The sequence below is a fragment of the Lipotes vexillifer genome, unplaced genomic scaffold, assembly GCF_000442215.2.
Source record: "Lipotes vexillifer unplaced genomic scaffold, Lipotes_vexillifer_v1.1 scaffold990, whole genome shotgun sequence".
NCBI classification, from domain to species: domain Eukaryota; kingdom Metazoa; phylum Chordata; class Mammalia; order Artiodactyla; family Lipotidae; genus Lipotes; species Lipotes vexillifer.
The window spans coordinates 128268-155198 of NW_006773201.1; the positions used below are offsets into that span (position 1 = coordinate 128268).

Sequence of the window (26931 nt, forward strand, 5' to 3'; positions counted from 1 at the left end):
CCGGGGCACGAACCTGTGTCCCCTGCATCGGCAGGCGGACTCTCAACCACTGCGCCACCAGGGAAGCCCCTAAGCATTATCTTTTAATTAAAAATAATGAAAAATATTCAGGAAATTTGGTTTTTAAGCATTTCAAAAATTCTGTTTTGTATAAACTTAGACATACATAGGCATTTAAATTGGTCAGTGAAGGCAGGTTATTTAAATGGCTTGTTTTTAAATTTCAAATGATTGTGTCTCTTAGTTAATGAATTGAGTACTTTATATTTTAATATGTTAATCCCTGGTATGAACACCCTAATTGTTAATTGTATAGTAATGTCTCAGAAGTTGATCTAAGTTTAGTATTAATAATATATTAAATTGATAACATATAATTCTATAAAATGGTTGCCATTTTGAAAATATATTCCAAGGACTCTTTTCTAAATATGTATGAAAAGGAATAACTTTGGGGACATATATTCCATATAATTTAAAAATTACTTCTCCAAAAAATTAGGTAGATTCTTGTATTGGGGAAAAAAGCAACATATTTTCTTTTAGTACCACATATATAGTCACCTAACAGCTGATTCATTCTCAGAAAGATTTATTGACTTCTTTTAGAAAGTTGGAAGAAAACTTCTATTATACAATGTATTTAACCCAGTATATAGATGAGGTTTTGAGAAAGTATTTTCAACTGCATTTAAAAAGATGGAAATGGCATAGTAAGGTAAATGAATGGAGTGAAGTTACACTTTTCCATTGAATGTTTTTTAGTCAAACATTAACTACAACATTGAGAATGAGTTTGCCTTTCTTGGGGTTGATCTCTTTAGTTCCTCCTTTGCCGCAGTATACCATCAGTCTCTGAATTCTTCAACAATATCCTTAGAATGCATTTTTCTTCTGAGTACCAGAGATAACCACAGTAATTTAAAGCGTCATCATTTCTGGTCTGGATCATTGCAGAAGCCTAGTTGCTATTCTTAATTCTAGTCAGTCCAATTTGCTGATTTTTGTTTGTTTTTGCCTTCACATGGTTTACATTCTTTCGTAGTGGGTTTATCAGCAGTTTATGCTTAGTGATTTGGAGAATTTGGCAAGATGCCTTTTTCCCAGTTCATCACAGTCCATCATATATATATCTTCCAGATCAGTCTTTCTGAAATGCCATTTAATACCTGTAACATTTATTAGGTGTGACTAAGATATGATTTCTGCTATTAAGGAGCTTACACTTTAATAAATTGTTATATATGTTTATGAGAGATTGTACTAGATGACCTTGAAGATACTGTGTTACTATCACATTTCTTTCAAGGCTAGATTGAGGTTCACTTTGTCCACAAAACTTTCCCTGGCTAAAAAATTATCTTTTGCTTTTAAGTCTGTAATCTCAAATAGACTAACCTTCTGACCTACTTGCTAATGTATTTCTTGGCCTTGTTCTGCCTGAAAGAGTTCTTTGTAGAGGCATGCATTGTATGGAGATTGCAGAACTTCTAACACAATCTACATAGAAAATAGGATAGTAAATTCAAGTGATAGGAAATGTGAAAGAAAAAAGGTAAAAATGTAACCTTTGATGTTAGGTGAATGTAAAAGTGGTCTGAATCTTAACCCAATTGGTAGAATTTAAGGCATTAAAATATCCACAGTGAAACCAGAGTTGAGGCAGGTTTCAAAGGCATTTTAAAAACAGTCCTGTTTAAGAGCCATTTTACTTTTTTAAAGAACAGTAAGTACATTTTTGTTCTCTTTTTAAATTAGGCATTTGTTCTTTTACTAATTGATTTATAAGAACTCTATATAATATCTAACAAGTGAATTATCCCTTTGTGATACGAGTTACATATACCTTTTCCCAGTTAGTCTCTTGACATTGTTTATATTGTTTCTCTATGAATAAATTTGATTTGATTTTTCTTAAAATCTCATTTTGTTGGAGCAGTTTTAGGTTCGTAGCAGAACTGGTCAGAAGGTATAGAGGGTTCCGTATCCCCTGTCCTGGCATGTGTGCAACCTCCCCCACTATCGACATCCCACATCATCATAGTGCATTTGTTACAGTGGTGTGCAACCGATTGAACAGTTTGTTACAGCTGATGAAACCTGATGTTTTCAAAATTTTTTTGTGTTCTTTTATCACTTAGGAGACATGTCATTTTTTATGGTATGATTCCATTTATTTTGTTTTTTAAATTTATTTTTTATAGAAGTAACATTGGTTATTTTTTGCAAAGTCTCTTCTATTCTTGAAATTAAAAACAAAGTTATCCCATAATAGTAGTGATAATAATGACAATAACAACAAATAGTACTAATTCATATTGACTGCTTACTCTGTAACAGGCACAATTACTAACCACAGCTTGATTAGTAGGTAGGTTGAATTATTAGCTTCATTTTATAGAAGAGGGAATAGAGGTACAGAATGTTTGAATAACCTGTCCAGAAGGCATGCAGCTAGTAGATGGCAGATTCTGTCCCAGGCAGTTTGGGTCCAGAGTCCATGCTCTTAAACCAGATAAACTATACTACTTTTTAAAAAACATTTTAACATTTTTTTAAATGCACTTGTTTGGCATTGAGGTAGGAATTCAACTTTATTTTTGGACTGCTTAGATAGAGGAAGAGCCAACAAAGAGGAGTATAAAGAAATGGTCATCTAGGTGGGAGTAAAGCAAGGGATTTGGTAGACCTTGTTGGGATTCTGCTGAGATTTAAGATAAGGAAGGATAATTTGGCAAGATGAAGTGATTGTGATTGTAGGTGTTTTAATGGAATGGGCCGAAACAGAAGTCAGATGGGAACTGTGTGGGCATATGAGAACATAGAAACAGTGAAAACAAGTCTTTTGCAAAGTAGCTACGTATTTGAGGAAGGGGAGGGCTGTAGAATAAGAGAAAATTATTGGTATTTTTTAGAAAGGTGAAAGGTGTTAAAATGCTGATAGGAAGGATTTAAATAGAGAAGAGATTAAGGAAGATACAGGAAGGAAGCTATTCATTGGTTAAGTTTCCTGAAAATCAATGAGAGGATTTGCTCTGAAGCATAGATAGAGGGATTTGCTTTATACTGAAGATGCTCTGTTATTTCTAGAGGGTGTGGAAGAAGAAGGGTGCAGATGCAAGTGATTGTGAGCTTGTCCATGGCAAGTGAGAGTTCTCATTTGATGCTGTTGTTTTTCTCTCTGTGAACTGGAAGATGTTCTCTACTGAGTAGAGAGTTAGAAGTTTGGGGGGGGGGATAAATTAGGAGTTAGGGATTAGCAGATACAAGTTACTATATATAAAATAGGTAAATAACAAGGTCCTATTGTATAGCACAGGGAACTATATTCAATATCTTGAAATAACCTATAATGGAAAAGAATATGAAAAAGAATATATGTGTGTGTATATATGTATGTATGTATAACTGAATCACTTTGCTGTGATTGTAAATCAACTATACTTCAATAAAAAGAATTAAAAAAAAAGTTTGAGGGAAGTTGGAGGTGTGACGAGATGGGAGAAGGTTTGAATTAGGTATTACGGAGAACAAGAGAGGGATTGATGAGAGCAAACTATGGGCATTTTTGGACCTTGTTGAAGGCCCACCCACTGGAAGTTGGTGATGACAGCATTAATTAAAATTTTTTTTCTACTGACTTTCAGGCCAGTTCTTCCATCACACTTACTATAGTTAATGCTCTTTAGTCATTCACTACCACCCTAGAATTTAAAAAAACGCATACTGCTTTTAGACCTAGCCAAGGTAGTGTTTTAAGTGTGTTGAATAGAGTAACTTTGGAGAAGGATGAAAAAAACAAAATCACCATTTTTCACTTCATTTTGGTACACTTAAGTAATGGAGAACGTTTCTTGGGAATAGATTTTGAATGTGTATGCTACTTTAACTTGTAGAGGATTATGAGAGGAGATCATGTATTTTAAATTTAAACATACGTGGTCTTGAATACCTAAATGGCAGAATAATATGTATTTTGGTAGTAAATCCATCTTTCTTAAAGTATAATTTTCAAAATGTATAGAAAGCTTTTCAGCAATGTCCTCAAATCTAAATTCGTTCATTGTTAAACTTGTTTGTTTGTTTCTTTACACAGGGTGTGATAGGTATACAGCTGGTTGTTACCATGGTGATGGCCAGTGTCATGCAGAAGATTATACCTCACTATTCTCTTGCTCGATGGCTACTCTGTAATGGCAGGTAAGGCAAGGATAGGCTGATTCTGACTGGCACTTTCAGATCTTTGTTTAGTTTACCAGGCTGATTAACTTCCTAGAAGTTAAGTGCTAATTCCAATTTTCTAAAAACATGAAAAAAGAAAATAATGAGGAAAATCTAGCTTCCTTATTTCTCTTACTTGAGTTATTAGTAGTTTATCTGTTTAGTACAAAGGTAATAGGGTCATGGTCAAGAATTTAGTCCCTTCCTTCTTTATCCCTTTCTGTCCATGGCCACTGGAACTATCACATGACTTTTCTAGTTACCTTTAATAAAAGTTGGTCAACAAGAGGAAGAGACTATAAATCGAAGTGCTTAAATATTTTTACCATTGTTGGAAAAAGTGATTCAAAGCACATACTCTATTATTGGTGACTTACTTGAGAGTTTATTATGAGAATTAGGGGCCCTTTTTTTACTGAACATAATTTTAAACTTTAATTTAGTAAGGAGGCGATGAAGTTGTTTTGTAGGATTTTGATTTTGTTTACTGCACTTTAAGCTTACTATTGTCCCCTCCTTCTGCAGAGGAGGTAAGTTACCTTGCTGAAATTTGTACAATAAAAGAATAAAATCAAAAGTAAAGAAGTTAAATATAGGAGGTGTAGTGAGGCAAAAGCAGTAAAACTCTGCAGACAGAAATACATGCCACAATCTTGTATAATTATGAAAGGTAAATTATAGATTTGGTACCATGACTATAGTTTTACTCCAATTATTTGTCTCTAATAAGTAACCAAATTCTATTATTGATTTGTATATCAGTTTTCTTTTGTTTTTTAGATGGTTTGAAGTTAGAAAGCAATGGATAGCTATTATCCTCATAATGATTTCACATACTGCAAGACCAATAATAAGCAATTCTATCCATAAAGCTTAAATTTATTTTCTAGTTTTAAGTATGTTCTTCTTCTCTAATGCTTTATACTTTTTCCATATCAGTGTTTAAATATAGGAAAATATTATTTAGACTGCTTAAAAATTTTTTTTTGAACACTTATAGGCACACACGTGTGTGGAATGTGAGAGAACAGCAGTTTAAAAATGTGTATTTTATTAGCAAAGTAAATAATGACTAAAGTTTTAGTAAAGTTAAATAAAAGCTTCATCAAAGCTATTTATAAGTGAAAAAAGTAAATCATCTGTGACTAGTTTTTAACTATGTACGTTTATGCTCTGTGCAATCTTGCTTCCTTTTTTTGCTTAGCAAAAACCCTTTTTCGTAGATCATGAAAGGGTGAACATCTGCTGGGCAAATACCATTAATTCTAAATAAAAATAATCTGAATTAATAAACTAAGTAAAATACATATTAAGGTAGCTTGTTTTCTACTAAGAATTGCACATTTCTAGATTTTGTTTATGATGAGTCTCCAGGGAGACTTCCAGGTCTCTTTTGGCTTTAAAGATCTTTGCAATCATGTCCCTTTTTAGTCTATAGGCAACTTCTACTTTCTCACATAATCTGCATCGCATTTGTTTCTATAAAACTAAAACTTCAGAGCTTGAAAACTGAGTCTCTTTGTTAATATCGGAACAATATATTTAAAATCTTTACTCATTTGACAAGTATGTGTCATAAGTATATATATTGCTAATTTGAAGAGGCGCTCAACCTTCAAAAATAAACATGAAGTTGATGTTTTTCATGATCTTGATTTGCTTTTATAAATAGATTAACTTTAGTGGTAATTAATGCTGTCTCTAATTCCAAATCGGGTTCCAAGGATACCAATCAGGATTGCTAGTAATAGTTACTCTTCTGCTGTAGTTAGTTTCATTTCCTTTCTGTTTTTGTTTGTTTTGCTCTGTGTTCTTAATATCATCTATTTTTCTTTAATATTAATTCTGAAATTTTTAGGTCATGAAACTATATTGCTCAATGTTGTTGCCTAACTGTTCAATAAGAATATTGATTTTATCATTTTGGGATAATTATTGTTTTGCCATCCTTTTGTGATATGAAATGATACTGTTTTAATATTAAGAAAATCTAAAATCTCTTCTGAATTGCTCATGTAAAAATTATTGATCAGAAATGACAGTTTGCATTTTAAACCATATGATGTGGCTGACTTGAAGGAGAAAGATCTGAGGGCCTTCTGAGATTATCGGCTCTAAAATACTTGAAGAAATTTAAAGGGAGACGCTTATGAGGACTTTTAAAATTATGAATAGTGTAGGATGGTTTGGGAGTGACTATATTGAATAGCTGTTTAATAGAACTATTCAAGTGAATAGATGTGTAGATACCACGATAGGTTAATCATGGGTATGACAGAAGAAACTTCTTTTTAGTTTCGGTATCTGTCGACTTAATATTTATTCCACTAATATATCTTCCAATTGTAAGTATTCATATTTTTCTTAAAAGTTATGGCTTCTCTTTTTATCATGTAAATTAGTTTCTGTCCATATCTCTCATCAACCTCTGTCTCTTTTAGAATGGAAGGTGTGAAGTGGCACCTGTTTGACTTATGTTGACTTAATGAGTAAGCCTGCCAATTTCCTGAAGAAGTCAGTATCGAAGGAATTAGCAGTTTTTGCTTATAAGTTAACCTGCTGATTTTTTATGTTAGAAATTGACTAGTTTTCTAGCTCTTGTTAAATAACATTTATATATTGTAATTAGTATTGTAGATATCTAGTTTTCAAAAAAATAATGCATAGTCTTTAGCCTGGTTTAATTCCATTAATATTACCTTTACAGTGTTATAGAGCTTTGTACTGATAAAATTTTTATTCTGTTATCTCATTTGGATCTCTACACTGTGAACTTGGAAGAAGGAGATGTATTGGGATATGTTATGACCTCAGAAATCTTGGTGTCTGAACTTAATAAAAGTTTCTCACTCAGTTCCTCAGACAGGAATCAGGGTCAAATGGGGGTACCTGAGAGGGGTCAGGCAGCTCTCTGTGTAGATCCTTCACAAAATGATGATTCAAGGATTCAGCTGTCCTTCAGATGGTTACTTAGGGATTCTAGGCTTCTTCTGTCTTGTGGCTCCTCTGTTCCTTCTGCTGCTTTGGAGTCCTTCTATTAGATGCTATGCCAGTTGGCAAGTAGAGAGAGTGGGCTGTGGATTTTTCAGGAGATTCTAGGGGCCAAGCTTAGAAGTAGATATATCATTTTTGCCCACATTGCGTAGTCTGGAGCCCTATGACTAGTTCAGGCCAAAGTGCACAACAGGCTGGGAAATACACTTTTCATTGTACCTAGGAAGTAAAAGCAGGATGGGTAAGTGCCTAGTCCTTCTTTGCTGTAGGTGATACTGTCTCCCCTTTTTTTTTTTTTTTTTTTTTTTTTTTTTTTGCGGTACGTGGGCCTCTCACTGTTGTGGCCTCTCCCGTTGCAGAGCACAGGCTCCGGACGCGCAGGCTCAGCGGCCATGGCTCACGGGCCCAGCTGCTCCGTGGCATGTGGGATCTTCCCGGACCGGAGCACAAACCCGTGTCCCCTGCATCGGCAGGCGGACTCTCAACCACTGCGCCACCAGGGAAGCCCATGTCTCCATTTTTACAGATGAGAAAATTTTAGCTTTACTCCTGTTTACATACTGAAAAATGAAACAGATCCAGGCCTTTTACCCTGGAAGTCTGATTCATAGTCTAGTAATTATTTGACCTATGGCTGCTCATCAAATTCCAGACCCTTGTCCTGGAACAGACATACTTGAACCAAGGTTTGAATTTGGTGGAGGTGAACTTTTCTACAACCGCTGTGACTTCTGCTGGCAGTTTATAGAGTAATTTATTGAAGGTTTTCTTTTTTCTACCTTTTTTCCCTAGCTGTGCTTAGCCTTCTAGGAGATATCCTCAGTTTATAAGCAGTATATGGTTTCTCTTTACTTACTTACTCTTTTCTTATTCTTTTGGCTTCTCTAGGATTACAGTCACCTTTTATTCTAAGTTAAAAGGCACATCAGCATTTTTCTGATTACCAAAATCATGCCAAGTGTGAAGAAGAGTTTAAGAAATATCATCTGTTAAAATTATACCTCTCCTCACCATTTGAGATTAAATTTATTCCACATTACTAAATTAAAATTATTTTGTATTGCATTCTTCCAGTTTTTTTAATAGATAAATGTTTTTCTTCTAGAAAATGTTATTAGTTCTCCTTTTTTCACATGCCTTTTTATATAACTGTCAGACTGTTGAGGCATTCCTGCTTTAACAAGAATTTAAGTAGCAAAATTTTTCTTCCCGTAACCTGTGAGCAAGTATTACTGACCTTGAAAAACTCAGGTGTGAAGAGTCTAGTGCTCTTAGGTTGCTCTACTCTCTCCTTCCTCCTCAAAGGAAAGAAAAATTGTGGAAAGTTGGTTTCTCTTTACCTTTACTGTGAATTGCTTTCCCTAACGCAAGGAACATTCGTTCTAACCATTGCTCAGGTTGCCTAAAGACATTAGTTCTTTATCATGTCCAGCATATCACTGATTTGTAGCCAAAGTATTCTCTGCTTTCTAATGTAATTAAAGTTCGTTTTTGTTTTGAAGTTTGCTTGGCCCCTCTTTTCGTGGAGAGGTAAGTGATAGGTTACATTCTTTGTACATTTGAATAGTGGGTTTTGCATGAGGAGTAGGATTTTGCTTTTTCTCCCTTATAGCTTCCTTGCTGAACCTGCTTTCCATTTTCCTGATTGTTCAGCTCAAACCTTATGCATTTTTCTCTACCCCTTTATTCCCCTAGGCTCTCACTTTGGTCAGCTACTTCCCTTCATATGTCCCTGACTCAAAATATATTACTGTTGGATTTATTCTGATTTTGTCTCATCCTATATTGGGTAAAGAAGGTGTGAAAACACCCTTTTCAATTGCTCTTAACTCTTTTTGCCTGTTGCCTGATCCAAGAATTTGCAAATTCCCTTTGGTGAGAGAAACCTACTATTCAAATGCACAGTAGGTGGGACCTATGACCTAAGGGAAAGGTTTAAACCTTAAGCTACTACCCTTATGGAATGCCTGAGTCCTTGCTTTCCTCCCTTAGCTGTCTTAATTTCCAGTTCCAGAGTGTCATGATATTCTAGTAAAGTTTCCAGTAAATAACAAGAGAATGTATATGTATAGTAAGTGATATTTTAGTTACTTGTACTGAAAGGTTTTCTAGGTTTTAGGTGGTGTTTGTTTTCCCTTAAGTTTTTTTTTTTTTCACTTCTAAATTATTTAGAGATTTAGAATGGAGACTAAAACTATGTTGTGGCCTATGTTGTGAAAGAGTTTTGTATGATTATTTATGTGTTAAAGCTTTTTTTTTTTGCTTTCTCTCAATACTAAGCTTTTCCATATTTGTTCATGTTCAGATTTTCATTTTAAATTTCTGAAATTTTTACTTCTGAAAAATTTTTAAGTAGTTTGCTTTAAATGGCATCGCTGCTTAAATTTTTTTTAAAGAATCTAGGTCAGTACATTCTGTATTTTCTGGTATATGTTTTTTCAGTGCTCTTGAACTGCCTTAGTAAGAAAGGTTGTAGCCTGATATTACTTTATGTAAGAGGTTTGTGCAAGAAAATTATTGAAAAATTATTTCAGTGATTTAGTGGAGTATAACACCAAGTTGGCTTTGTTATCTGAGACACTGCTGACAGTCTGAATATAAGTGAAAATAGCCAAAGCAAATGTCATAAAACACAATTTAACTTAAATGTAAGAGGTTCAGTTTTGTAGTGAGATTCTATTAATACTTACTGTTTTTAAATTTTTTTCTATTACTAACAATACATGCCTATGATGTAGAAAAAGATGGTAAATTGATAAAAAGGAAAAATAAGAGGTAGCAAACTATATTCCTCTCAGCTAAAGGTAATCTCTGTGTAAATTTTGTTGTATTTCCGTCTAATTTTTTCTATTCATATTTTCCCCTCATGGATGTGATTATTTCATGTGTAATTTTACATCATGCTTCTTTTGCTTAACATAAAACATTTTTCTCTAATTGTGTTTGTAACCGTTATTTAACATCGAATCTAAAGCTGATAAACTTTTATATCTGTCTTCTAAGCCCATATTTGAAAGGCCTAGTGCATCAGGGGCAAGCAAATTGCAAGTCATTTTGCAAAGGAAAAGACCAAAAATTGAGACCAGAACTTAAAGTATAGTAGATGGGAATCATATGATATGAAATCAAACTGTGTATGAAGCATTGACTGTTGAAGAAAATTGTGCAACTGTACCTTTAGGTTTTACTTTGAATTCATGTCCTTAGATGGCTACTACATGCTACCTGGCAGTCTTTGTGTGTTCCACTTCTCAGACAGCTTTTTCAACCCAAATCCTCTCTTCATTTATACATGCCTGCCTCAGCCTCACTCTAAGCTCTTGAAACTGGAAGCTGTCGCTCTCATCTTCATGCCATCAAACCCACAACCCTAGTTACACGTGCAGCCTCTCTTTGTTTTTGTTTTTTTTTTATTTTGATCTATATCCCATTCCCTCTAACCTTCACCGTGACTTTTTTCTTTGGCCCTTTCCTCTCTTCTTTGCCATTAATTACTTCCTTTCTGTTGGATTATTCCTGTTAGCACACTTTTTTTTTTTTTTAAGGTCTCCCATTAAAAATAACAGCAACAACAAATAAGAGTCACAACTCTGCCTCCCTTCCTTCTTAAAAAACAAAGCCCCTCCCATATCTGTTCCTTAATTTGGGACCTATTTCCCTGTTTTCCATCAACGCTGAGTTTGTTACATACTTGTCATGAACTCGATTTTCCCACTTCCTTATTAACTATTTAGCCTTCTACCATGTTTTATTTTCCCCTTAGGTGACCTTATTCATGCCTGTGGATTTAAATACCACAATTTTGTAATAGCCCCAGGTTATCTGTGAACTCTTGATTCTAATATACAGTAGCCCTCTTGATATTTTCACTTCATGTCTCATAGGTACTTAAAAACTCAGCATGTTTAAATTCTTGATTTCTTCCTGCTCTACTCCATGTCAGAAAATGTGCCACCCTCTTCCTCAAATCAGAAGTGTAAATATCCTTCATTCCATCCTTTCTTTCCGTTCCTTACCTTACAAGAACTGTTGATTCTGAAATATATTTCCGTGCTATTCTTGCCTTGTTCTAATTCACAGAACAGTAAAAGAAATCTTAAAATGTAAATCAAGTTATTTCTCTTGCTTTGAAACCATTATTTTAGCATAAAATCTACACTCCGTATGGACCCAAGAGGCTTTGCATGACCTGTTCCCTGTTATCTCTTCAGCCTCCCTCGTGTTTCTCCTTGTACATGGTGCTACTGCCTCCTTGCCCTTTTGGTTACTGCATTGTTCTGAGTTGTTTCATGCTTTTGTGCTTTTGGACATACTCTTCTCTGCCTGGAATGCTCTCGCACTCCATTCTTATTCTTTAGTTTGCTGGGCAAATGTCATCTCAGAGAGGTTTTGTAACCTAATACCTTAAGGCTTGTCTCTCATTCTCACTAAGTATTTGATTCTTTTGTGTAGTATCCAGTATATGTTTGTCTTTTTAAATATTGGTTAAATTCTGCCCCAACTGAAATATAAACATCAAGAAATCAGGGACTTTGGCTTTGTTATGGGTGATTATATCTCCGTTGTCTGGCAGAGTACTTGACCGTAGTGGGCTTCATAAATGTCTGATAGATCAATGGGTGGATGGATGAATGGGTAGATGGATAGATGAGTAACAGACTGGAAGTGTCCCTGAGAGCACTCAGTACTTTTAGATTCTAGCTTTGAACAGTAATTGTTACTAATGAAGATGACCTGAACGTAATAAATGCAATTCATTTTAGAAAATGGATTCACAAAATAAGATTAAACAAGTTTGAGAATATTTTAAAAGAAAGTAGGTCCTAGAAAATGTAAGGGTCTTATAATATTTTATTATTACAGGACTCTAAATGTAACTTAAGTTTTCCTATAGTACTAAGAGTCTTTCACTGATAATTATTTCTCAAAGAAATAAACAACTAATTTTAGTCTTTATAAATGAGTTATTGCTTATGTGTTCTCCCAAATGTTATACAGTCAATCCTCATTATTTGTAGATTCTCTACTTGTGATTTGCCTACTTGCTAAAATTTATTTGTAACCCCAAAACCCATACTTGTGGTGCTTTCAAGGTCATTTATAGACATATGCAGAGTGGTAAAAAATTTGAGTGGCCTGTTCCTAGCTGAGGCCCAGGTTCCTAGCTGAGGCCTTCTTGTTGTACCTCTCATATTGTAAACACGTATCCTTTTTGTGGTCTATTTAGTGCCATGTTTTTCATCTTTTTGCTTTTTGTTGGTGACTTCGCTGTTTAAACTGGCCCCCACATGTAGTGATGAAGTGCTTGATATCTAGTATTCCTAAGCGCAAGAAGGCTGTGATGTGCCTTATAGAGAAAATTCACTAGAAATATTCACAGAAATCAGGAAAATACTATACTTATGATTACAGTTATTAGAAAAGCTTTGCTCACGCATGAGTTTTATTACTGTTGGCCATGAATTTAATATTAGTGAATCAACAGTATATATTAAATAAGGTACTTTAAACAGAAACACACATAAAACAAGGGTGTGTATTGATTGATTGATGAAGATGTTGTGACCAGAGGCTCGTGGGAACCTAACCCTGTATCTCCCCTAGGAACAATGGTTCAGTGTTCGCGGCGACTTTATAGAACATAACTACCGCGAATAACAAGAATCGACTGTAAGTTAAAATTCTGGACTTCAATCGAAATTTCAGGAAGTGCCTCCTTACCCGTGTTAAGTATAGTTTAGGGAATTTTGGGTTGGGATATATATATTTTATTTTAAAACCCTTAAACTAAGAGGAGAACTGAATTCATTCATTGATCCTTTTTGAGCACTTACTATATGCCAGTCACTGTACTAGTTTTGAAGTATACAAAAACAAGTAAGTCATAAAATCTTCACTTCAAGAATCTGTCAACTAGGGGAATATTCCATTTTAACCTAACCGGTCTGATACCAATTGCAAATCAATTTTGACACTAACTACCTGGAGTTAGCACAGATCCCACAGGTTAAAGGCAAAGTCCTCCATAAGAATGCCCAGGCTTCAGATGCTAGCTGCAAGTTCTTTGGATCCCTGGGCCATACTCTGACAACCAGCTACTGGCTGCCAATTAGGGGGTTCTCATGACCCCCTCAGGTTCAATAATTCTGTATAACAACTAGAACTCAGGAAAGTGCAGTGATTACAGTTTTATTATAAAGATTACACATTGGATGGTGTTTGGGAAGGAGCAGTTTCCATGTCCTGTCCCTGTGGAATCAGGGCATGTCACCCTTCAGGCACTTTAGTGTGTTTAACAGCTAGGAAGCTCCTCTGAGCTTCGGTGTCCAGAGATTTTATGGAGTTTCATTACATAGGCATGATTTTTAATCAATGGCCACGTGATTGAACTTAATCTTCAACCCCCTTCCTCTTCTTGGAGGTCAGCTGGCTGAGAGTTCCAACTCTAATCATGTGGTTGGTATTTCTGGTAACCTGCCTCCCTTCCCGAAGCTATCTAGAGGTCCCCCCAGAGTCCCCACATTAGCATAACAAAGACTCCTTTATCACTCAGAAAATTTCAAGGGCTTTTGAAACTCTGTGCCAAGAAATGGGGACAATGACCAGGTATATTCTTTATTATACCAATGAGAGACTGCCTTATAAACCATCAAAGGTAAATTAGGAGTTTGCCAGTAGTAGCATAGGTGTTCACAAGCAGAGAGAAGAATATATGCAGAAATGCCAAGGGATGAAAGAATTTGTGGAATAAAGGTCATTTAGTCTAGGTAGAATGTCATGTACAAAAGGAGAATTCTTGAAGGTGAGTCTGGTGAAGCAGACAGTAGTCAGATTGTAAAAGGCTGTGAAAATAGAAGGTCACAAACTCTATATTTGGCCTTGTAATGTGTGTTTTAGCTTTAATGCAAACGTTTAAACGTATACAACGAATATAGACAGAATAATATCATGAATATATAACAAATATAATAAGCTCCTGTGTATTCATCACAATAGCTGGTAGCCAGTTTGTTTCACCTATGCTCCCCTTCATCTCTCCTTCCTCCCAACATTATTTTGTAGCAAATATTATTATTTCACTTGTAGATATTTCAGTGTATATCTCTAAAATATATGAGCTTTTAAAAAATTACCATACTCCCATTATTACAGCAAAAAATTTTTAACAATAATTTCTTTACATCATTAAATATCCAGTTATTACTCAAATTGCCAGTTCAGCAGTATTTTTAAAACAGCAAATCAGTGGTAGCATTTTTAAAAAATTGGGTTATTTCACTTTAAAAATCTAGATTTTTGTGGTTGAAAACTTGAGAGATCTATCAATACTAGGTGTCTTGTTTCTTTTTAATAACAGCAGGACCTTGGTCAGAGTCCTTGCCTAACTGCCTTACTCACTGCTTTACTCTGTGAGGAGTCTTGGAAAGGATTTACGCAGGCATATATACCTTGATAGGATTTGCATTACGAAAAAATAAATAAAGGTGGGATCAGAATGCCTTTAGTCCAGGGGAAAGGAAGGGGAAGTTTGCCATAGTCAGAGCTAGAGAGGAAGATACGCTGAACTAAGGTCCTTTCAGGGAAGTAGGCAAGTTTAGAATTTTAAGAGTTAAAGAACCAAATTAATGATAATATGTGGAAAGGGCATATTGAAGGTAAAACCCAAATATCAAATTTAGGTGGCCGGCAGAAAGTTCACGTGAGACAGGAAATTGAGAATGAGCAGGTGGAGGCTTGGGAAGGAATAACAATGACTTGTTTGGCTGTTTTGACTGGCTGGTGGGGGTAATAAATACAGTCAGTTGCTTTTGGAGCCCTAACTGAAGAGAATTAGCTATAGCCAAGAGTAAAGCGTTTTGTAAATACAGCAATTCACTTGAATCCTTATACACATAAAGTTTGCGAATTCTCCAACTAAATTAAAGGGAGGAAAGAAAGAAAAGGAAAGCAAAGACTACTTGTAGTTTTGAGGGCATTCAAAGGACTCTCTTTTTAAGACAAGTAACAATTCCTCCGTGTAATGGGTGGAGAATTCTAATGTGCTTCTGTCAGCTTGCCTGCAGGGTTTGTTAAAGTAAGCCAATATGATCTTAATATATATTAATACACTGTCAGTTGTAAGAAAAATACCTACAAACAACATTGCAGGGTCTGGCATCTAGTAAGTGCTGGTAAGTGGTTGCTGGATTTGAATCTAAACCTTTTAAGACTTAAGCAGTAGTATCTGTTTCAGATTAGAGTTTTTCACCTGATATTTCCCTGCAGTGTCTTCACAATTATGAAACTCAAATATTTGTAAAATGAGTGAATAATTCTGGTGATCTTAATTCTTTATTTAAAAGAATTACTTTTTTCTTAGTTTGCGATGGTATCAACATCCTACAGAAGAAGAATTAAGAATTCTTGCAGGAAAGCAGCAAAAAGGGAAAAGCAGAAAAGATAGGTAAGTTATATTGTCAAGCTTGTAAGGTGTCAAATATTTAATAGAATTTATGTAAATATATTTTGTTACTTTGCCCAAAGGAACATTTACAGATTATGCTATAAACAGTTGGTAAATCTGATATCAAAATCCATGATCTAAAATAATATTGAATCACCCTTTAAGAGCACCCAATGTGTATTAATATAATATATAAGCACAAAAGTGATTATTTTACTTAAGAATTGTTAGTGGGGGATTGAATAGGGGAGACCCGTAACCCATGTCTTTACAACTCATTTAAAGATACCAGTTGGTCTGGGTTCTTTTCCAGATTTTGCTACCACTCAGATACTGGGCAAATTCATTTGCTTTTTACCTCTGTTTTCTCATTTTTTAAATAAAAGGGGTGGACAGTATTAACTTCTTAGGTCCCATTAGGCTCTTGAATATTATGCTTAAAGTTTCTGTAGAAAACTGCCTGCTAATAAACCTCACTGAATAGACCACAGCAGCCTCATCTGTGAAGTAGAAGGACCAAACATAGTAACTGTGAAAGATTCTTCCAGCTTTAAAATTTTGTATCCCTATTTATATTGAATTTTCAAGGAAAGTGCATGTTAGTTAGCCTCTGTAAATGGGCCTTAGTTTCCTTAGCTGGGGAGGACTTCTTAGGCTCTGATTCTGTGATTCTAATATATTATAAAATGTCAGTGACAACATATTGTCACCAAATTCCTCATGTATATCATAAAAATTCTATTAATGTGGGCTAATGTATTTATGGATGCTAAAAAAAATTCTTTGAAGATTAATGATTATTTGACACGAAATTGGAAGTTTGAAAAGACTGTCTTTTCTGATCTTGCTACCATTTTCTTTTTCACTTATCATTACAAATATACCTTGAAGCTCATTGGAATATTAAGTGTAAATCCTCCTTCTCTGTATTCCAGTGGTTATGTTCTTTAATAAAGTATTTCTGCCTAATATTATAATTTTCAAAACACTTTTACACAATCTTATTTAATCCACACAGTAACCCTAAATAGTCACTGTAATTTAATTTATGTTTTACTAATGAGGAAGCTGTTGATCAAAAAAGTTAAATGAGTTGTTCAAGTTCACTTAACTATTACGAGTCAGGATTTTAATCCAGGTCAGTTTTTAGTTTCTGTGTTTCTTTTTAACTATTCCACATTTGCCTTTTCACAGCTACCATAGTCAACATTTGTAAAACTTAGTTATGTAGTACAGTATTTATTCTATAAACATTTAAATTCTTATTATATGCCTTGTCAATAATTGTGTTATTTTTACAATAATTTTTATATGTTGAAAATGCTTTACGTTTGCAGAAAGATGCACTAACAACACTATTCTGTTTTAGTAGCAATAATTATTATTTGATTTATTGATGTGAATTAAAATTTTTACTGAGGGTTTCCCAATTTATACTTAATCAAGAACAAATGCGAAATTGTTTCTTGTTATTATAATTATTGTTACTGAAAGTTTATTGCTTTTGATTTATGTTTGATTGTGTTTAAAAATTAAATTTGGAAATAATACACATGCACCTGAAGAATTCTGTTGTTTTCCTCCATCCATGATTCTCAGTAAAAGCAACTCTGAGCTAGCCTTTCACATTTCAGAATTTCTCATGCACATAAATCTTAATATATTTTTTCAGCTCTGACTTGTTTATACCTACAGGTCTGTTTATATGTATGTGTGTGTGTACGTGTATAATTTCAAAGTGAAATGCATTTTGTCTTCATTTCCTTTTACTCTTGTGCCTAAGGAAAGAGGTGTTAGGGCTGTCTTTAAATCTACAGAAGAGAGAGCAGAAAAAATGGGGTGCAGTGCTAAGCTAGCAATCAAGGTTTTGTTTCTGTCACTAGTTTAGGTAACTCTTTCATTGGTAATCTGTATATTCTCATAATAATTTACATCCATATTTTGTAGTTCCCCTTTTAAAAACTACTTTTGAGTGCCTTACGTCCTTTTTGATGAAATATTAGAAGTTCTTCTTTTTCATTGTGAAATTTATAACCTCATTTGTAGTTAGTTTGATACAAACACTTGAATAACAGTGAGGGTAACTTGTTTTCTATGTCACTTGTCTGATTTTTATAGGAAATATAATGGTCACATTGAAAGTAAGCCACTAACCATTCCAAAGGATATTGATCTCCATCTAGAAACAAAGTCAGTTACAGAAGTGGATACTTTAGGTAAGGGAAATCTGGGTAAAGTGTTCTGTAAATCTCAGTTTTATATTATGCTAGTGAAAGTACTTTATCTATTGTTGTTAGATTTTTTTGTTTGTTCTCCTAATCATTGAGTCCATTATATAGACTGAAATCTTTCTCAGAGCTTTAGAAGCTCAGAATGACTTCATCTGAATTGAATTTGTCTTTCTATCCACCTAACTTGTAGTAAGCCTTATTTTTCCCATTTTTTAGAAGAGGCTGTCTTACACAAGTTTGTTACACAGTTTTTGTTTATGTTGAGATTACAGTCAGTTTTCAGTATCTCAAATTCTATTCTAAATCGTCATCTATACCAGTTTACTTGTTTTATAGTGTTGCTTGCAGAAGTGCATTTGTATGTTTGTATTAAACTAACTGTGTTTACAACAGTTCAACTTTATGCTGCATTTAGTGGAAAGGAAAGTGGTTTTAGTATGATGAATTAGATTAGGAATAGAAAACTTTATTCAAGATTTATTTTTACCCATTGGATATCTCTGAATAAGTCATTCAATTTTTTTCCCTGTATATCGGTGTTTATAATTGTATAATAACTATGATGACTTTAAATTTAAAATGAAATTTATATGAAATTATCCAGATCCTAGAAGAGAAAGACATCTAAGGTGATATTGTTTGGGACACTAGTTTCAAACCTGGAATGTCAGAATCACCTAAGCAGTTCTTTAAAAATAAAGATACCCCATTCCTACACTTGGAGATTCAGTAAATCTAGACTGGCTTCTGGGAAATTGTATTTTTTAAAATGTTCCATGTGGTTCTGATTTTTTTTTGACCAGGTTTGAGAACTAATGGTTTACATGATAAGTGAGGAATTAAAATAACACATTTAAAAAAGTAATTTTGGTAATGTTGTGTAATGTATCATTATGTAATTTGGTCCTTCTTGGGTTAAATGATACCTCAGAAAAACCTTAATAGATTCACTTAAGCACCTCATAAAGAATTATTTTGTGATACAAGGTGGCTTCAATACATTTGAAAGTCGATTCTACATTTACAAAGATTGTATGTATATATATGGAAAGGGTGTCCTAGAAAATGTCAGTGAGGAGCAATATAAATCAGTTGTCTGGTGTCATTCAGACTGTTGAGACTGGTTATATCATCCTCTTTCTCCTTTTTAACTATTTTTCATGCAAAATTTAAAACATGTAAAAGCACTTGAACTTTCTGATTTGTTGTCCCATTTGTTTTATTAATCCTATATGTGTGCTTACTTGTACAAGAATACTTATACACGTTTCCTGATTTCTAAGACAATTTTTTGTTATTTTTACTAATTAATGTTTATTGAATAGTTATCAGCTAATTAACCTAACCTTAATAATAGTTTAAATTGAGTACTTATCAGACATTGTTATAAGTACTTTATTTGTATAAACTTGCCCTCACAGTTCTATGAGGTATGTAAGTGTTATTGACTTTTTTTTTAGCTCATTAGATAGAGGAGTTAAATAACTTGACCAGGGTTACACACTGAATGTGGTAGAGCCATTTAGTGAGAATTAGGCTATTTAAATAAACTTAAAAAATTGAAGTTAGGGGTAATGTGGTTTCAGCTTATTCAGTATTTTGTTTTACTTTTACAATTTTGAGAACTAACTGCAAATGGTACTAGTTAAACAACTGGTCACATAACATTAAGATCATTGTAGTTAATCAGAAAAACAGAGATATTTTATTTATATTTATGTAATCATCCATGATTGCATGCTCTGTGTCTGTGTTTTGGTAAAAGTAGAAGGTTTTCTGCCTGAACTTTAGGGACTCTCAGAAGGTTAATGCAAACCACTGGGATTGATGAACTCTCAGTTTTCTTTTTATTCCAATATTCTATGAGAAGCATGTATATAATTACATTATTGAATACAGAAAGAAGAATATAATACTTGAGTTAAATGTATAGCCAAGAATATATAATTTGTTCTTTTGTTGAATGTATATATTATTGATATCCCAATAACTATATTATAGTCTCTAAATTTGTATTAGCTCTCTATTACAAGAACCTCTTAAAGAATGTAAGAACATTTGAATGTCACTTGGCTGTTTGCTGTGAATGAGTTCCCTGAGGGAAGCCTGTGTGAGTGCGGGCAGGCATGGAGAATTAGAACATTTACTTTAACTTTTGTTAATAAAAACTGAAAACTTTTAGTTAAACAGATATTTGTCTGTCTGTTCCATCCATTTCTCTGCTATCCTTCCAGAAAGTTATTTAAAAGCTCCACTGAGTGACTTTAGAGGGGAGGAGGGAGGTCTACAGAGTAGAAATTCTGCAACCACTTTAGGGTAAATCTTTCAGAGTGATGTTCAGAAGCTATTAGGTATAATACAGCAAAAAAGCTAAAGCAGTTAAAATAACTTGAAGGCAAATTAAGTGTTGTTAAATTAAGTTGAAGCAAACAAATAATTTACCCAATTATAAAAGGATTTGGAATTTTTGCTGTCACCTCATAGAAATGTAAGTTTGGTTAATTTGTTTTGATATTTTAAATAAGTCTTATTTTGAGTGGTATTTTATTTTTAAAACATTTTTTCTGTAAATTCTGATTTCAAAATATCCTCAGGTGTTACATTTTACAACTAAAATTTTTCCAAAGCAATGTAGATCATTTTATTATGTGCCAGTGAGAATGTAGGAAATGCTGTTTTAGTACGTGATATATTTCCACATTTTTAGGAGGCCTTCTACAAAATGATGTTGATATTTTAGACTGCTCCCTGGCAGAAGTAAACCAGCATATCTGAGAAGAAAAGGGGATGGAATTATACTTACTTTCAGACAATGCTAATTTTAATGTCAGTGAATAGTTTGTTGAAGTAGTATGGCTATATGGAAAATTGACAGGCATTTCATCAGCTTTTCTTGCAGGAGTAGAAGAGAGAATAAAAAGTACATTTATTTAATTTATTATTTTAATCTGCAGTAACTCACAAAATTACTAATCCTCCATTAGTATGGTTAATAAATGTGACATAATGTTCAACTCTCTTGCTTCACAGAAATGAATATAAATAAACCTGTAGTATTCTACATCAAGTTGTATTCTAAAGCTAAAATATTATAGCTCAGATTCTTTTAAAAAATCGTGATTTATAATTCTGTAGAAGCTGAGTAGTTAAAAAATACCAACTCATTTTTCAATCATATATTTTTAACAACAATTTAAATAATTTTTGGTAATCATTTCAGGTTTATTTTAATTATTTAATTTATGAGGTATTAAAATTTAGTTTTGGATGCCAACATTCTTGATCTATTTCCTGCATTTTTAGATTCTCGTATTTGCAGACCTTACATTGCAAATCATCAAACAGAATAAAATCTAACATGTTTGAAGTTAATTATAGATAAATCCTCCTAAGCTGTTTATGAAAGGTTAAGTAAAGCTTTCTTTCTTACACCTTTATTTTTCAGCATTGCATTATTTTCCAGAATATCAGTGGCTGGTGGATTTCACAGTGGCTGCTACAGTTGTGTATCTAGTAACTGAAGTCTACTACAATTTTATGAAGCCCACACAGGAAATGAATATCAGCTTAGTCTGGTGCCTGCTTGTTTTGTCTTTTGCAATGTATCCTTCAAAACATCATTAATATTAATTTATGAATTTGTTTTCCTTTTACAGCTAACACCATTAGATCTCGTCTCTGATTTAAAAAGGATTTTAAATCATTAGAGAATTTTTCTTTGTTGAAATCCTGGTTATTTAGTTGAAAAAAATTTTCAAAATAGAGGTAAATAGTTTCAAAAGTGAAATACAAGGAAAGATACCAGTTCCCTGCCTTCCCTTTCCTGTCTGACTCATGTCACAGAGGAGCCACTTTTACCTCTTTTATTTTCTTTTGAGATTTCCTTCCATATGTTTAAATCTTACGTGATAATGCTATTTCTTTAATTTTAGGTATTATTGCATCTTTCTCCCCCTTCCTTTTCCTTCCCTTCTTTTCTTTCCAAATACTAAGGAGACAGCTTTTTACTTAAATCAGTAGTTGGTTTTAGTTACACCTATGAAAATATTATTGATAGTTAAGCATTGTAGTATCGTTACCCTCCTTGAACAATTTTCTGTTCTTGTATCAAAGCTAAACTCTCCTACAGAATTCTAAACCTCAGTAGTTCAGATACATCATTTCTTTCTTTTTTTTTAAATTGAGGTATAGTAGATCTACAGTATTCTATTAGTTTCAGATGTACAGCATTTTTTACAGGTTATACTCCATTCCTATGCTATAAAATATATCCTTTTTCCTTATCTATTTTACACATAGTAGTTTGTATTTCTTAATCCCATACCTGTAATTTGCTCCTCCTCCCTTCCTTCTCCCCTTTGGTAACCACTAGTTTTCTATATGTGTGAATCTGTTTCTGTTTTACATAATACATTCATTGTTTTTTTGTTTTTGTTTTTTTTTGATCATGCCGCTCGACATGCAGGATCTTAGTTCCCCGACCAGGGATCGAACCCACGCCCCCTGCAGTGGAAACTCGGAGTCCTAACCACTGGACTGCCAGGGAATTCCCTTTTTGTATTATTTTTTAGATTCTACATATAAGTGATGTCATACAGTATTTGTCTTTCTCTAACTCATTTCACTAAGCATAATATTCTTTAGGTCCATCTATAGTGCTGCAAATGTCAGTTTCATTCTTTTTTTGACCAAGTAGTACTCCATTTTGTGTGTGTGTGTATATACATACTACATCTTCTTTATCCATTTGTCTGTTGATAGGCATTTGGATTGCTCCCATATCTCGGCTACTGTAGATAGTGCTGCTATGAACAGTGGGATGTACTTATCTTTTTGAATTAGTGTCTTTGTTTTTTCTGGATGTATATCCAGGAGTGGAATTACTGGTTCATATGGTAGTTTTAGTTTTAGTTTTTTGAGGAACCTCCATACTGTTTTCCATAGTGGCTGCCAGATAACATCATTTCTATTCTGTTTTTCCATGGAAATATCCTCCTAGAGCCCTCAGTTCTCTCAAATTCCTGTGTATCTGTTATGCTGGGATTTCCTTCACTGTCTTCCCAAGAATTCCCTGTGCCCCTTTTTGGATAACATCATCTCCTCTTTGGTTTACTCTCTTGTTTTGGCAGAGTGCATTCTCCCATAGTGTCTTTAGAAAGTGTGGTATATTTTTTATTTTTTGAAATCTTGCATGCCTGAGTTATCTTTATTTCTTTTTCCCCATATTCAGTTTATATTTTGGCTCAGTACAAATTCTAAGAAAGAAATAGCTTTTCCTCAGAGTTTTGAAGGCTCTTGAGCAATTGGATGCCGTCTTGCTCTTGGCATATGCCTCCCCTCCCCCCACTCACATTCATCCTCCAGAAGCTTTTTCTGTTTCAACGGAATCCTTACGGTATTCTGAAACTTCATCATTAATTGTGTTAAGTTCTAGGTTTAGCTTTTAAACTGGAAACTCATTTCCTTTAATACTGGGCAATATTTTTGTTATATTTTAAAAAATTTTTATTGAAATTAAACATTCTCTCTTAAATTTCCACCTGTCTGGAGGCAACTTTTTCTAGCTCCTTTCTGTTTGATGTTTATATCCATATTTCCATATGCATACAAGGCCACTGCCTGATTTTAATTTTAGACTTTAAATATTGTCATTTCACTCTGGAAATGAGGACTTAGCACACATCTGCCTGGTAGGTTGTTACCTACCATTGATCATTTCCCATTCACCTTATCTTCTGACTATAGTAATGTCATACTTTAAGGAAATATTCACTATTTATGTTATGATCATGTAAATGCTATTCACAGATAAATACTTGCCTTTTCATTTGCATTGTTTTCTTTGTACATATTGTTAATTCAACTGCAAACTCAGTATGTTCAGAAGCATCAGGTGGTATGTTAGTTTCATCTTCCTGGAGAGAGTTCTTCGGGAGCCCTCAGATAGGCCCTGTTCTGAATTGGTTAAGTTTCCCAACTGATGCACAGCTATTCCCCTGGAAGCACCAGTTATTATCTTCTTAGGGATTCTCTTTACATGTCTCAGACTGGGACTCTTTTTCTTATATTCCATGTCTGCTTCTTACTTGGTTTACTTTCTCATTTTGGTGGAGCGTATCCTTCAGTATTATCTTCAGAAAGGTTGTGTGGGAAATGCATTTTTTGTGACCTCATGCACCTGAAAATATTTTTACCCTGCCTGAAAATTAATCGATCCTTTGACTGAGAATGGAATTCCAGGTTTTACATCATTCTCTTTATAGTTTTGAAGGCATTATTTTTCTGTCTTTGAAGTTCCATTCTTGCTCTTCAAGGATTCCAGTTGTCTTTCTGATTTCTGATTTCTCATATGTCCGATATTTTCCCCCTCTATGGAATATTTACTGTTTTTTCTTTGGCTACCTGGTATGTTGAAATTTTATGAAGATATGCCTTCTGCTGAGGATCTGTTTTCATCCATTGTGCTGGGACTTCACCAATCTGGAAACTCATATTGACTTCTAGAAATTTTTCTTGAATTATTTTATTTGTGATTGCCTTTTCTTCATTTTCTCTGTTTCTGAATGCTTATTGTTCAGATATTAGATTTCCTAGACTGGTTCTCTAAGGTGCTTATCTTCTGTCTCTCAAAAAATGTTTATATTTTTATATTTTAATTTTCTAGGAGTTTTTTCCAACCTTTACAACCCTTTAATTGAATTTTTGTTTTTAATTTCTGCTGTAATTTTTAATTTTCAAGTCTTCTTTTTCTTCTGTTTCTATTCCCCACCCCTCACGGGATCATACTTTTTTAAAAAAAAAAATTGATTGATTGATTGATTGATTGATTGATTGACTGATTGTTGTGTTGGGTCTTCATTGCTGCGTGTGGGCTTTCTCTAGTTGTGGCGAGCAGGGGCTGCTCTTTGTTGTGGTGCACAGACTTCTCATTGCAGTGGCTTCTCTTGTTGCGGAGCACAGGCTCTAGGTGTGCGGGCTTCAGTAGTTGTGGCATGTGGGCTCAGTACTTCTGGCTCACGGGCTCTAGAGTGCAGGCTCAGTAGTTATGGCACATGGGCTTCGTTGCTCTGCGGCATGTGGGATGTTCCTGGACCAGGGCTTTAACCCGTGTCCCCTGCATTGGCAGGTGGATTCTTAACCACTGCACCATCAGGGAAGTTCCATACTTGTTTTAAGATTACATTATCTTCTCATGTATATTTGAGATATTGATAGATTTTGTAGAAGTTTTCCTTCCACCAAGTATCTTTTTACTCTGAGTTGATTTAGTTTCTTTGGTTTGGTCACTGTCTTTCATGTTAAAGACTTAGAGAGATCTGGTGATTGATATTTGCCTGTATATATTTAAGTGTGTGGCACTGAAAGGATGAATGGAAGCTCTGAGCATATGGTGAGGCAAGTTGTTGAATAATCTTGATAGGCCAGAGATCTTTTTAACCTCTCCAAAGCATAAATCTCCAGACTTCTTTTAGAAGGGGACAGTTTGAACTGGTTACTTTTTTAAAGTACTTCCTTTTAGTAAGTACTTAGTTTTACTATCTCCTGTTCCAACACACATATTCGCACTTTCACCCCAATGTAGATAATTATTTGGTATCTGACCAGTTCTTTATCCCTTCTCAGAGTTCTGCAGGTTGCATCTTGACTTTCTGATTGAGCTTCCTAATTCTCTTTAGTCATTTACAACTTACCTGCCTGCTTTTTGCTTCAGATTTTTACTGCTTTTTCTCTTCCTATTCACTGTATTTCTGTACTTAAAAACAAATTCCTTTACTGTCATTTTGGTGGGAATTAGGGAGAGGCAAAAATTAAGTGGATATGCTCAATATGCTATTTCTATTCCGAAGTATTATATTATCTCTTTGGTAAGATTCTCTGTTTTTTATCTTCGTTTTTAGGAACTCTGGTTAGTGAGATGTTGGATATCTTTGAATGATTCTTTAATTTTTATCTCCCCTTTCCATTTATTTTGCACTATTTTCTTAATTTTTCTCAGTTTTCTCTTAAGCCTTCTGTTGAATTTTTATGTCATTTTTTAAAAGACCTTTTCTTTTAAAGTTCCATTTTCATAGCACTCTTGTATCATGGATGTGTAATATCTTTTATTTTTAAGAATATTAATGGCTTTTAAGTTTAAATTTGCACCTTACATTGTTTATTTTCTGAGTCTCCCTCCTCCCCCTTTTTTGTTTCAATCTCTACTGTGTTAAAGATTGTTCTTGAATGTCTTGTGGTCTTTGAGTATCTGTTTATATTCAAGAAGGAGGGGTTAAAAACTGGAAGTTTTGTGCACGTGGCTGGAGCTTGTTGATTGGTAGACTTTTTAGTGGATGATTGAATAGAGGCCTGGAAGTATTCTTCGGGAACCTCTAAATATCAGTGTCTGCTGGTTGTTGGACCTATCGTTTTCTCCAGAGAATTGTCCATTCTCCCATCTGTGGGATCTAAGTCTGGCAACCAGTGTTAAGAGAGCTGATTGGGGAAGAAGGCTCAGAGACTCAACATTCATTGTGCAGGCGTTAATTTAACTGCATGTCTGAGTCCTCCCCCTACCGTTTGTTTTCAACTCTTCATTGTCACCCTAAGTTTTACATAATACCCCCAAGCCCAATCTTCTCTGGTTTAATATCTTTAAAAATTAATTCTTCTGGGATTTGCCAGAATTGGGGAAAAGCCATCATCAAATCTCTATAATTAGGCAAGACAGAAGATCTGGGAAGTCTAATCACACTAATACAGACATTCAGCCAATCATCTTGTTTTCATACATTTTGCAACCCTACCTTCAGAGGTACCTGCTGTCTCCAATTCCTGACTTCTGTTTGTATCATGTGTTATGAATTAATTGGCTTTCTTCTCACTGGGTTCCTCACCTTGTAGATCCAGCAGAGTAGAGAAAACTGAAACCTAAATCAGTTACTGCTTGTCCATCTATTTCATGTCTTCGAAATTTTGTTGAAAATTTTTTTCGACTGTCATCTCTTTTCATATTCTTTGTTTTGAGGAGTTTTACTTTCCTTCCTGTGTAGTTTAATTAGTCAG

At 34.2% G+C, this 26931-nt stretch overlaps 1 protein-coding gene across 1 annotated transcript in view; it reads left to right on the forward strand.

Moving 5' to 3' along the window:
• Window positions 1–26931, forward strand: part of TMEM161B (transmembrane protein 161B) — a 70475-nt gene that overhangs the window by 17859 nt on the left and 25685 nt on the right. Inside the window, exons 2-5 of the mRNA XM_007448151.1 lie at window positions 4097–4200; window positions 15575–15658; window positions 17777–17874; window positions 21335–21491. Of these exons, the coding sequence (XP_007448213.1) occupies window positions 4097–4200; window positions 15575–15658; window positions 17777–17874; window positions 21335–21491 (443 nt within the window). The remainder of the gene's footprint in view (window positions 1–4096; window positions 4201–15574; window positions 15659–17776; window positions 17875–21334; window positions 21492–26931) is intronic.